At 35.5% G+C, this 14,090-nt stretch overlaps 1 protein-coding gene across 1 annotated transcript; it reads left to right on the top strand.

Annotated features, from left to right (window-relative positions):
• The first annotated feature begins 11,064 nt into the window (after nucleotides 1-11,064).
• LOC111624642 lies at nucleotides 11,065-12,013 on the top strand. Its single transcript, XM_023367549.1, has 2 exons — nucleotides 11,065-11,411; nucleotides 11,523-12,013. The coding sequence occupies exons 1-2, from the start codon at nucleotides 11,268-11,270 to the stop codon at nucleotides 11,886-11,888; spliced, it is 510 nt and encodes a 169-aa protein (XP_023223317.1). The 5' UTR covers nucleotides 11,065-11,267; the 3' UTR covers nucleotides 11,889-12,013.
• Nucleotides 12,014-14,090: the final 2,077 nt, after the last annotated feature.

The following is a 14,090-nucleotide window of genomic DNA, read 5'->3' as shown; positions in this document are numbered from 1 at the left end:
TTTTAACATCTTTTCTAGAAGGATTTCTATTTATTTCCTATAAGGATCAACAGATGGCAGTAAAACGAAAATTAACACGCAGGAAGCAAAGATTTTTAAATGTATTATAAATTTTATGAAGATGTGAACCGTGCACAAAATATATTCTATATACTGTATTTACCACGAAAAACTTATAATTTTATTATTATTTATTATAGGCAAATTATGTAAGTTTAACAACAATTTATATTTTGCAATGTAAGGCTAATATAAACTTAAAATTTCAATTAAAGTAATAAAATTTTATAATTTCAATTTTTAACTACACGTATATAATTATAAAATTTCGTCTATGACTATTTATAATTGCCTTCCTTAGTCCTAAAACGGTACCGAAAGTTTTACCGGATATTTTATCGTTTCTGCCAATTCTGTTATTGTATTACTCATGGGTTTACGCGTTATTCCATAAAACGAAACGGCGGATAGAAGCCGGGAAGAAACAATTTTAAAAAATGACTGACGATTTTTACACATTAAAAAATATGTAGAAGAGACTAAAATGTCTTCGTTTTTTGCCGTAACCGGTCACCGGGAATCACGGTCTTTCACTGCAGAGACGACCTTTTATTAGGGGCTACGTCTCTGCAAAAATATGCAAAACGGTTTAAAAAGTTTACTGGTGAAAAGTCAATACTTAGAAATACATAGTTACTTTTAAAAATCGTCAGCCATTTTTAAAAATAAAGTATGTATTTTTATTTTCTCAGCTCTGTTACATACTCTATAACACAGAAAGTATGGCCATTGGTCAAAAATTTTTACATTTTTGGATTCGGGAGACCTTGAAACGTCGAAATGAAAAAAAATATTCGGGGTTTTTTCTATATGTATGGATGTTAGTATGCGTTGCTGACCAACGCGCACCGACCGAATGCGCTGCTAACCCAATGCGTTCGATATTTATTTCGGTCGGCACCCACCGACGCTCTCGATACGCCGTTTAGAAAATTCGTAATAAAAAGTTTTAATTGGCCTAAATTTGAGCTTTTGTAATTCCGAGTAACATTTTGAATAAAATTCGTTTGTTTTCATGCTATTTTATCTTTATGAACGTAAAATGAAGCCGTAAAAGTGAATTAGGAAGTGAATTAGCTCTATGGGAAACCCGTGATCTTTGACTTATCGATCCGGAAGTTTGGCCAGTACTTCACTGATAACCAGAAAGGCTTAAGTTTAAAATTTGAGCTTTCTAGACCCTGTAGTTTTTTCTTTACCAGCGTCTGCAATGTCAGATGAAGAAAAAAAATAGAGAAGGTGGTATTATGGAACCCCATTTTCATTACAGTGAATTGTAAACAAGGTATCATAATTACACCCACATTTTTGTGCGAAAAGTACTGGTAACTATTAAACTAAATGTTCCCAATTGAATTTTTCGCTACCATAACTATAAGTATGGTTTTTGAAAGCTTCTGTAAAAAAGTCAGAAAGTAGTTTTAGGGAAAACAGGATGGTAATAAGGAACCCCATTGTATGTTTTCAAAAAAATGTTTAATATATTCAAAAACAAATTGAAAAGTACAAAAAAGTTAATNCGCTACCATAACTATAAGTATGGTTTTTGAAAGCTTCTGTAAAAAAGTCAGAAAGTAGTTTTAGGGAAAACAGGATGGTAATAAGGAACCCCATTGTATGTTTTCAAAAAAATGTTTAATATATTCAAAAACAAATTGAAAAGTACAAAAAAGTTAATTAATTACAAAAGCATTTACTCCAATGTATTTTATATACAAAAAAAATACTTTAATAATAGAAAAATATGACCTCCATCAACAATATATATTCCACCAGCTCTTTTTCAATATTCTCAGGAAGAATTGGCTTTCTACCTAGTGTCTCTTTCACAAATTGCTCCGGACGAATATCTGCTTGAAAATGTCTGAATGTCTGTTCGCAAAGTAGTTTTTGGCACCTCATAAAATTTTGCAGTTTTCTTCAACCCCATTTTCTCGTTCCTTATAATACTCACTGCCTCTTCCATTTTTTCCTGGCTTCGTGTCTCTTTGGGTTTTTCTTTGGATTCTAGGCATCTGAAAATTAAAAAAGAAAAATCAATTTGAAAAAAATCAGTTTAAAGAACACTTATCTATCCAGAACATTTTTTTAAACCAAAATAACTTCAGAATTTAGCTAGATCTACTTATTTACTATATAGTTTTAGGTATCTATTTCTTATTTTTTCATTTTTTTCTATTTTTTTCATTCATCCACCACATACTTTTACAGAAATTATTCCATGGTTTGAGTTTGTAGGTAATACGGAAACCAGAGGAGTCGGGTTCCATATTAAAAGTACCAATGGGGTCCGTATTTCACGCGTTGCCAACTTGGGTTAACTTACTTTCTGTCGACACCAAACTTTAAAACTTTAAAAACGTGAACATTAGACATACAGTACTAACATGTACAGGTACTCCTAGGCCTCTAGAACGGGACACACTCACCAGTTAAGCTACAACTACGTGATTTATATTTTAGAAATAATTAAATTCACTTACCATTCAAAAATTTGGAATTGCGAAAAACAGAAACGTCTTGTTTCTGAGTGCAACCGCATAACTGAAGTGGGAGGCGTCTTCCCTTCGCTATGGATGTCTGTCAAGTGCAGTTCAGCCACAATTTGCTAGAGTTCGCCTCTATTATCAGTCTGAAATGGAGGTTCCATAATACCTGTATGTTCCATAATGCCACCTTCTCTACAGCTCATTTGGCGATTTTTTCACTTTTCAATCGCTTATATTTTGATAACCGCATTATAGTAAATCTTGAAATTTTGTACACTACCTAAGAAAATACTTTTCTTTCGAACGAGATATTCGGAGTTACTTCGGGTGATTAGGGGGCGGAGAAATCGTTCCCGAAAATCGTCAACTACGATTTTGGTATAAGTAGTCGGTCGGTGACTTTTTTTACTTGGAGGGGAGTCATTGCCATGACTTTCGATGGAGTATATGCTATTTAATTTGTAGAAACATTAGCTACTCTTCTCGAATTTCTTGAAAGCCGTACTCTTCTCAATTCTTCAATCTGTACTTTCTCATAGAATGTATCATTTCACACTTGGCGGGGAAATTTCTAGTTGTAAAAAATTGATGGCAACCGAAGCGTCAAGAACTGATGCCGTTGGGTGACACGAATGTTTCCGTTAGTCGATATTATTTTCCGAGACATCCGGTTAAATAAAGTTTTCTTAATTCAACAAAATAGGAATTAACATTGTACCTACAGTTTCTAAGAATCATTACCTGTCTCAATTAAGAATCGATGGCATTTTTTTTTGTTGAAAATTTAGAAAAATCCCCTTAATTTTGTCAATTTGGAAGGCGACGCCTCATAGATATTGGAAGTACTGTGACAAAATATTCACTCTTAAAAAAGATATTGGAAAAAAGTGTTTGAAAACGCGGCTACATCGATATAAACTTCGTCATTCGGTGACGTTCGACCTGGAGAAGAAACGCTAATACTGTATCGGTAAAACAGTACAGAACAGAAAACATAAAATAACCACTCGATTTCGACCAATAAATATTCTTTACAATAAAATTGTCAGCAAACAATTGCAAATTTAATAACAGTCGGAATGACATGTAACTGTGATAAAGCACACATACTGATTTTAAAAAGTAAGTCAATTTTTAGATGGAGCCTCTTATGGGCAATTTAAACGGACTGTAAAAATATTGAGCTGTGATTAGTTGGGTATATTTTTATTTTATTATTATTGTCTCTCTTTTCTCTGTTCTTTTTTTTGTTGATTGTATATATTATATATGTCTGTATCTTTAGTTTTTTTTTTACCCTTGAAAAAGGCAATGGTCATAGGGTCGTTTGGTTAAATAAATAAATAAATTAATTAATTAAATAAAAATAAATAGTATATTGCAATTAGTTTATAATATAGGCGATTATGGCGAATGGAAGTTTGGCATAGGAGCGGAGCGAGTGGGCCAATTTCCAAGAATACCATAATCGCTAATTATAAACGAATTGTCATACTGTATTTTGTGATTCGTCGCCTTGCGATCTATCTCCTGTCTCTTCTTCCTTTCGGAGTACAAGCGAATAGCAATACACTCCTCTGTACCCAGGAAAGGAAAGAAAGGAAAGTATTTTGTGATTAGATTACTCCTATAACACTATAGTTATGGAACTCAAAATCATGTATAAACAGTGTTTGTGGCATCCGTGCCATAAAAATTTTTTGAGCATGGCTTTATGGCACGGATGCTACAAATACTGTTTTTATACCTCGTACATGATTTTGAATTCCGTAAATATAGTGTTATAGGCGTAGTCTAACTACAAAAGATATTTAAACGACTTTAAAAATATTACTTTAAACTTTATATTTCGTTCTTTTATATTTTGGTACCGGTGGAATACTATATATCAGCAATGGTTTTATATTTTGCACATTTTGTATAAAGTTTTGCAATGGCTTGTTACGGATTCGCGGGACCGGAGTAAATTCGAACCAGGGGCCTATAGTGTCGACTTCGGGCGTTTTACTTCCGGGGAAAATATTTTCTTACAAGTGATAGTCAGGAGCCCCGGGCAATCGCCCTTTCTGCCTGTGGGATAACGCATCACCGAATTTTCCAAACACGCGATTAGCACTTAACTAAAATTAAACAAATTTTTAATTAAGTATTTAGTCGACCGATTATTTGTTGACCGTCCGCCAACTTTTATTTCGGCCGGCAGACTATTCAACTTTTTAAAAAGTAATCAAGCAAATAAATAGCACTCGATTTTCGATTAGGTTCGAAGTCGTTCCGCTAACTTTCGTCCGCCGCCGAAAAAAGGTGGCCGGAGGCCGAGAGCGTCAAAGCAAAGAGGGCGATTTTGTCGGCGACCAACCAGTGGCAGAAAAAGCGGTAGACGGCGGGAAAAAGAAATAAATACCGGTAGCGACGGTTATTTGCCGACCGATGGCTATTTTAGCGGGTTGGTCCGCTTTTTTGGGTCGAGGGAAAAGAATTGCAAGAAACGCAGCCGTCGTCCTCCACACAATATTCCGTTAACCGGGAAAAGACACTGGGTGGAACACGAAACGTGAAAGCACGGCCGGAAAATAAGTATGGAAAGAATGAAGAATGGGTTAAAATATTCTAGGATTTAAAGGATATTTTCCACTTAAAGCCGGAATCTTTGACGGAAATCGAGAAGAAATTAGAAAATCTTTCCTGGCTTCCGACGAGAACCTTTCTCACCATCCAGTCCGGTACCTCAGGCCCTGCTTCGTTTACACTTCGTAGCCGACAAGAAACGTTCGTCGGGTGTATTCAAAGTTGTCTGGGCGGACCCGAAGAATCGAGAGTGGTCGCCCTCGTCCTTTCCACGCTAAAACCAAACCGGTTCTTTCGGCCCGCCATCCTCAGACATTCCTTCTTCGTCTGGAGGCGGAAAAGACCAAAAGGGTAGAATGATCTCGACCGAAGTCTCGGACCGGAAGGACGGTTTGTACCACTTCCCCTTTTCTTCGTGCCACCGTTCTCAATGTCTAGTCCTGGCAACGGTGTACTCGGAGGAGACGAGGGGCCCGGCACCGCTAAAATAAAAGGAAAAGAAAGCGCAAACAAATTTCAGAACACGTGAAAGATATTTTTAAAAAAAAATTCCCATTATGTCGTTTTCCATGCTAAACATGCTAAACATGCTAAACATCGAGATGCTAATGCTACGCGGATGAGGGGATTACTGCTGGCGTCTTTCCGAAACTTTATAACTCGAGGGCGACGAACGTTGTCGTGTTCCGTCACCGAAGTTAATCGATCCTCTGACGCTTCTCACCTGCAATGTCGTTCTCTCGTTCTGTCTTTCCGGTTGGAAAATTTGCAACGCCTTCCCAATAAAGCACGCTATTTAAGCGTTCCTGTAACCAAACGCTCCGGCGAGCAATTGCTTAATTAACTTTCCCGGAAACGTTTAAAACTGGCCGTCTATGGCCGGATGGCCGGGCGGTTAAGACGACAGCCTACCGCTTTGGGGGATCCTGGAGCGAATCCAGACGGGTCGAAAAATTCCGGGTTTTTCGACCGGGTCATCACCCGGCCGCCCCATTGTGGGTCTGGCCGAACCCATAATGGGCTTGTTAAATGAAGCCCTCTTATGCCACAAGGTGGAAAGAGTTAATAAAAAAAAATTGTCCGTGTGGCGCCATCTGTTACGATATTTTATTATCAAAAACTTTTTATATTTTTAATGATTACAAAATGGCAAAAAGCTTAATTTTGAAGGTAAGGATGGGCTTTAAAAAAGTTATAAATGCTACTAACGAGTACTGAAAATCGTCGATAAGTCCGATTTTAACGGAATCGGTGCTGTCTTATCCGTTGGGCACTTTGGGCATGGTGCCTAGAGTCTACGAAATTAAAAATTGAGAAATACAAATTATGTGAATTAAAATAAAACATTACATTTTTTTTTTATTTTATGTAGACTTTTCTACACGTTTTTCCTGCAAATTCTTTAATAATTTCTTCCACTCGAAACTGTTTTAATAATAGACCGCGCCACGATACTACCGGTGACGCCACCGACGGTAAATTGCTAAAATTGTCGATACGGTAGAATCCCGATTATCCGACGCTGCATGGGATAAAAAGCAACTCCGGCAATTTAGGATTAAAAATTACGAGTACGAAAGATTTAGACTGTATCACTTTTCAGCCTCTTTTTTATACTTTAGTGAAGTTAACCATATACAAGAATAGTTTTTACATTATTTATACAACTAATAACCTACAATAATTTTAAGAATAAAAATGAAGGCTATAACCTTGTTGCTATTTTTTAATATTAGTGGTTTGTCTGGCTTCCAAGTAAAATAATAAAAGGTAATGAAAAAACTTATTTTGTAGTAAGTGATATCGTAGTTTATTATTTTAAATTAGTCGCTGACAAGGAAGGAACTAACACGAAATAAGAGAATACCGAAGAATCAAACGCGCGAGTTATCCGAATTATCCGACTTTTTTTATGAAAAAAGAAAACGAATATTAGTTAGGACACGAAGTATGCCTGGAGTAAAATTACTTACGAAACAAATATAAATTTTAAGAAATTTAATCGGCCATCGAAGGATTTGTAACGAAGAGAATTTTATTTACTGTTTCGCTGTTAGTCGTTTCTCTTCTCTGTTTCTTATTACACTTTTCATCATTTTTGACGAAAATTTTTCCGCCGTTTTCATTTGAACGATAAAAATCTCTCGCCAAATCCCGGGAGATGGAACAACCCGAGCTTTCTTTCGAAGCTAACCTTTTCACTATTTCGGGCTTTCGAAACTGAACCCTCTGTAGTTTATCAACACTAATACCCGGCGTCGACGAATCCTAATCCAAAATAATACTATATTGTGGCGTAATAAAACATTTTCGTACCGATACCACCATTGCGACACTAGGAGACGGGCTCACCACTTTCCACATTTCACCAGACGTAAACTCTAAATCTTAAATCGGAACAGATTTAAAATACAGTAAGACCCCGCTTAACGCGGGGTATGCGTTCTTAGACAACAAAGCGCTAAGCGAAACAGCGTTAAACGAGGTCATTTTAACATAGAGTAAATAGGGATAGGGGAACACGCGACCAAAAATAAACAAATTTTACTTTAATTTTAAGTTATTTTTATATTAATTTGTATAATAATATATGTTAAATAACACATAAACATAAGCACATAGAAAAGTAAAGTTTATGTTTTGTGACGAAGGTCCTGACTTTTCTGAAATTCTTTGTTCTTTTGCAATAAAGTCGTGAAGTTTTATTTGTCGCTTTTTTCTTTCCTTAAGCAAATGTCGGTAGCGGAAGAGCGCATCCAAAACGCCTCCCTTTGCTTTGCACTCCTTTCAAAATCTGGATCATTCGCTACAATTTGATCAACAATTTCGGTTATCTTACCAAACTTTCACTAAGGAAATCCGTAGAGAAAGTTTTGGGTTCTTCGTTTTCAGAATCTCTATTTTCCAGTTCCACGTGAATTCCATGTTCTGCCAGTTCTTGAAGGTCGTCGTTGGTGAGGATCTCACCAGAAACCTGCTGTAACTCCTCAATATCCTGCTCGTCTATATCTCCTAGTCCTGCTATATCGATTAGGTTGAGTTTGATCAACCTAACGATACAGAAATAGGCTCTTCTCGTTGAGAATTCTTGGATACCTTCAGCCATAACTTCTTCCACACTTCGTTCGTGCATTTATCAGTTAATTCTTGTCAAGCGAAGTCAATATTTCCTACGTCATCCATGATGTTATACAGTGGAACCTCGGTATACGTCTGCTTTAGAATACGTCCAATTCGGAATACGTCCTGTTTGGACGAAACAAATTTTGCTCGGTATACGACTTAATTCAATTATAAGCGCCATCTATGAACAAGTAGCACTATCGGTGTACTAGACCAGATTAGACGTTCGCGGTGCCACGGTTTATAACTTTGTTAAATTTCTTCTGATTTTAATTTGTAAGTAACATTTTATTATTTTTATTAATCATGAATTGCAAAAAGGCAACAGAAAAAAAAATTGCCATTGGACTTGAAAAAGGAATTTTTTGGGAATTTTGAGGTTGGACGCCTGTTCGAGATTTAACTGTTGCATTCCGTATTCCGAGAACGACGATATCGACAATCGTGAAAAAAAGACATTATTAAATCTGCTAACGTTGTGAAAGGGGTTAAATCAATTTCTAAACAGAGATCGAAGACATTAGATCGTGTCGAGAAATTGCTTTTGCTTTGGATAACTGAGAAACAGTGCGCTGGCGACAGCGTATCGGAAGAAATTATTTGCGAGAAAGCTAAAGGGATACATGCTGATCTGATGAAAACTCAAGCAGGAACTAGCGAGGAAAGCGAGGTGTTTAAAGCCATCCATTTTTTTTTTTTACATGAGAACGGATTAATCATTTTTACATTACTTCTTATGGAAAAGGTTGGTTTGGTATACGTCCTATTCGGTATAAGTCCAAACACCAGGAACGGATTAAGGTCGTATACCGAGGTTCCACTGTATTTTTTTTTTCAAAATTACACCAAACAAACATAGATTTAAAGAAAGTACACCTTTTTGCCACCTTTTGCTGATTGGTTCGTGTTCGTAAATAATCGTATTATATACGAATCAATGAAATGCCGCGATAATTTAAATCGGCGTAAATTTTGAGCTTTTTTTTTGGCTTCGAGCAGACCGCGTTATATCAAATCAGCGTTAAGCGGGGTCTTACTGTATATATATATTTTTTATAAGGTCGATACTTGGTTTTGCGCGTTTGCGTGAAAGTTGTAGAAAACGTCGCAATTTAGCGCCGTTGTAGTTATTAAACTCGGCCGGTGAGAATGGTATAACGTTTATTACGAAGGGGACGTGGCACCTTTCCTGTAATGCAGTCAAATCTCTCTTTAGCGATATTTAGCGGAATCGAGAAAAAATATCGCCATATAGAGATTTGTCGTTATAATGAGAGTTTTTTTTTGAAAGTATCTCCCTCTTTTAAAGTTGTCAGACTGCAAATGGCTTATTTCTACAAAGTTAGACGATGTTAGAACAGACAGCCGTAAAGTATTATTAGTCTCGAAGTGATTTTATTGCTTGTTATTTCTACGGTATATGTTAGACCTCGAAGTCTAAAATTAATCGAAACTCGAATCTTCGCGGAAAAAAATGAATTAAACTTAATTCTAAAACAATTTCTTAAAGTGAATGCTTTTTGTAATTATTGTAAATGTAATTGCCACACCAAAAGATTTCTGCGCGCTTTCTACGAGAATTATATTATGCTAAATAAAATTATAAGTAATTTTAGACGCTAAAACAACAAAAGCACAGCAAATCAGACAGCCGAGATCTAGCGGGTAACATTGGCGATAGGAATCAAGACAAATAGGGATTTAAGAGAGCGCAACATTTTGACCGAAGCAAAGCCATAAATTGAAATTAATTAAAATTTAATTTACGGCATTATTATTGTTGTAAAGAGAGGGAAATACTGCATATTTTACTAGTACGATAATAAAAATATACCGAGAGTTGACCGTACATCGAATGTAATAAAAATTTGTAATGTAACCACGACGTTACGCCGATGTTATTTGATGAAAAATTTAATATTTTTAAAGAGAAAAGTTTATTGGAAGACATCTTTAAATTCGGGTGAATTAAAGAAACTAGATGATAACTAAGGAGGCTAACGAGTGTCTGAAGTAAATTAGCGGAAACCCCGATTATGCAAATTATTTGCAAAATATAGGCTATATTTTTGCTATAAATTTTAAATTTAATTCTCCTTACAAAGTGGAAAAAATACAAAAATATAAATGTATGTACCGAATGGTGTATTTTTACCACCCGCTGCGAGAATCTAAACATAGTAGAAACGAGATAGATCATTCCGGTTACGTAATGTCAAATAAAAGACGGGATTATTGTGTAGATTAACTAGTGAGAACAAAAACCGGAAATTCTCGAAATCGATTAACCGGTTTTGTTTTTTTTTCCGGCTGTTATGAATACATAATAAGAGAAAGTATTGAAATCGTGTTAAATTTTACCTTTCGAGTTTGTTGTGAATCTCAACGTTTTAAGACATCTAAACCCAAAAAAAGTAAGATAAAAAAAAAAAACGAAAACCATGTGTGCGTGTTGGCGACTATTTCGATTAATATCTCGGGATGGAGTAAAGATTTATAAATTAATTTTGGCACAGTAGTTTCTATATAAGAAGTATTAATGCTATTAAATTTTGATGGTTAAAGCACAAGAGAATGTGGCGATAGAGGAGTATTGTGTCATATTTCGAAAGAGATTAGACTAATGAAGATTTTACTTATTATTAACATTTACATTAAAAAAAAAAACAAAACTCATCTCTACCTTCAAAATTAAGCGGTTTGCCATTTAATAATAATAGTTTTTTTAATAACCAAATCTCATAAGAGATGGCGCCACACCGTTAATTGTATGATTAATAATATAAAAGTTATTTTTATATAAAATCTCATAACAGCTGGAAAAATTACGCAACTCATTGCTGGATTTTCTATATATCAACCGGTTTCAAAACAGCTTGGAATTCAGTAGAATTCCAAGAAGTAGAATTCCAAAAAGTAGAATCTTGGCTTATATTTATCGTAGTACTTTATTATTAATAATAAAATATTAATATTTTATTATTAATAATAAAGTACTACGATAAATATAAGCCAAGATTCACGAATATGCCCGTTTCACGTATAAACCCTGCTAAAAAGAATTCTTCTACATTACAACAGACTGCCGAAATCTTCTACATACCAACAGACTGCAAGAAACACTGGCGAATTCTTCGCCAGTGTTTCTTGAATGTGGGTAAGAGCCGGAGTGTAAGTATTAACCAATTGAAGTCGAAGACTTTCTCGTTTTAAAATTAATTTTACGTTTTAAAAATAATCTCACGTTATATTGAAATATTGAAAGGACGATTTCTTTTGCAGGTTCGCTTGAATCGATTCAAAGTGAAGTTGACGGTGAGACAAGATCCGGATTTAAACGGGCACAACAGTCAAGACAACGAGAACATAACGGGAAAAATTCCACACGAAGAAGATCCGTTGATTTCGGTAGATTCCGCCCGCGTGGTGTATCACAGAACGACGATCACCAGCGAGGTGACTTTGCACGTGGGACGAAGAAAATCGAACGCTATGAGTTATCTTAAAGGAAAATTCAAGGACTGTAAAAACTGTGTACAAGTTGTAACGCTAAACCGAAACATGTTTAGTAGTGTATCCGTTACGCGTAGAATTATCATATATCCGAGTCTACTTTATTGCCAAATAAAAGTGAAAGAAGACCGGTAAACATTATGTCGCCTTTTTCCTTTTCAAATAGTTTTTAAATAGGGTTTTCTAAAACCGCTGTTTCACAAGAACCGGTTTTGTCGCCAGCCCTAGTAGATATTGCATTGACGTAAACCTACTCCTATAGCGACTACTACGTATAGAAAATCGACGGTTTTAATTATATAAAAAGACTAGCTGCAAGGACCCGCTTCGCTGGGTTTTACTTGGTTTTGCGCGTTTGCGTGAAAGTTGTAGAAAACGTCGCAATTTAGCGCCGTTGTAGTTATTAAACTCGGCCGGTGAGAATGGTATAACGTTTATTACGAAGGGGACGTGGCACCTTTCCTGTAATGCAGTCAAATCTCTCTTTAGCGATATTTAGCGGAATCGAGAAAAAATATCGCCATATAGAGATTTGTCGTTATAATGAGAGTTTTTTTTTGAAAGTATCTCCCTCTTTTAAAGTTGTCAGACTGCAAATGGCTTATTTCTACAAAGTTAGACGATGTTAGAACAGACAGCCGTAAAGTATTATTAGTCTCGAAGTGATTTTATTGCTTGTTATTTCTACGGTATATGTTAGACCTCGAAGTCTAAAATTAATCGAAACTCGAATCTTCGCGGAAAAAAATGAATTAAACTTAATTCTAAAACAATTTCTTAAAGTGAATGCTTTTTGTAATTATTGTAAATGTAATTGCCACACCAAAAGATTTCTGCGCGCTTTCTACGAGAATTATATTATGCTAAATAAAATTATAAGTAATTTTAGACGCTAAAACAACAAAAGCACAGCAAATCAGACAGCCGAGATCTAGCGGGTAACATTGGCGATAGGAATCAAGACAAATAGGGATTTAAGAGAGCGCAACATTTTAACCGAAGCAAAGCCATAAATTGAAATTAATTAAAATTTAATTTACGGCATTATTATTGTTGTAAAGAGAGGGAAATACTGCATATTTTACTAGTACGATAATAAAAATATACCGAGAGTTGACCGTACATCGAATGTAATAAAAATTTGTAATGTAACCACGACGTTACGCCGATGTTATTTGATGAAAAATTTAATATTTTTAAAGAGAAAAGTTTATTGGAAGACATCTTTAAATTCGGGTGAATTAAAGAAACTAGATGATAACTAAGGAGGCTAACGAGTGTCTGAAGTAAATTAGCGGAAACCCCGATTATGCAAATTATTTGCAAAATATAGGCTANTAGGTTAGGTTAGGTTTGAACGTGCGTCCCCACTGTTTCCTTTCTTCTCTTTGCTGGAATCAGAGACGAGCCGCCATTTTACTCACCATAGGTAACATTATCCAATTGTGCTTACTTATTAGTGCAGTCTAAAGATTGGTGACACTTTGAATTTCATAGCAATTGGTTTCTGCGACAAGTACACCTATTTGTGGTACATTTATTTGTGGCAAAGATCTTATTTTCACTTTACCGAGTGCCCAGTAGGTAATGTGCGGATTACCTAGATAATCTGTACATTACCTAGGTAATTTGAGAAATGGAACAATTTTAGCAACTTTAACGGATCACCCTAGTTAATCTGCAGATTAGCTAGGTAATTTGCATATTAACGGATTTCGAGCTTTAGCGGTAACATATATAATATAGATATAGATATATATATAGATAGATATAGATATAGATTAAAATTAAAATCGAATTACGTGGCAATTATCAAATTCTGAAGAAAAGGCAAGAAAAAATATCTCGCCGTGGACGTTTTGCGAAACGATTAAAAATGTGAAAAATAATCAGGGTGCGCTGTAAACTTTGTGGAAAAAGGACGGGGGGAAAAAAGTAATTGTCGGAGAACGGAATCTTATTACGAAAAATACAAACCACAGTTCTCTGTTCCCCTTAAAATGTTTGCAAAAGAAATGAATCAAATGGAGACAATTATTTTAATCCACGGCATGCCAACTTCTGACGGAGAATATCGCGGTACGCTATTGTTATTTCTTAAAAGTTGAAGAGTAAATACAAGTAAAAACTTTGACGTCGTCACTCGGCGTTGGCAATTAACACCAGCAGAATCGATATTTCCTCGGAGGCTCTTCCCTGTTTACGAATATGTAAATTGATTAAAAGTCCCTCCAGCGCCGGATTCTGATAAAAATATTACTCGAAAAATGTAAAAAAGTCCAGGACGAAGTGCGTTATTTTTCTACCAGTCTATTCCGACAATAAATATTGGCCCGC

Source organism: Centruroides sculpturatus, unplaced genomic scaffold (assembly GCF_000671375.1).
Source record: "Centruroides sculpturatus isolate CEXI.00-Female unplaced genomic scaffold, Cexi_2.0 scaffold56, whole genome shotgun sequence".
Classification (NCBI taxonomy): Eukaryota; Metazoa; Arthropoda; class Arachnida; order Scorpiones; family Buthidae; genus Centruroides; species Centruroides sculpturatus.
Note: the sequence above shows the minus strand (reverse complement) of the source record. Positions and strands in the feature narration are given on the sequence as shown.

Excerpts from the sequence above, each read along its gene's own strand:
- LOC111624642 (XM_023367549.1), top strand. The coding sequence starts at position 11,268 with ATGCCCGTTTCACGTATAAACCCTGCTAAAAAGAATTCTTCTACATTA. Across the intron at positions 11,412-11,522 it reads ATGTGGGTAAGAGCCGGAGT|GTTCGCTTGAATCGATTCAA; the intron begins GTAAGTATTAAC and ends TTTCTTTTGCAG.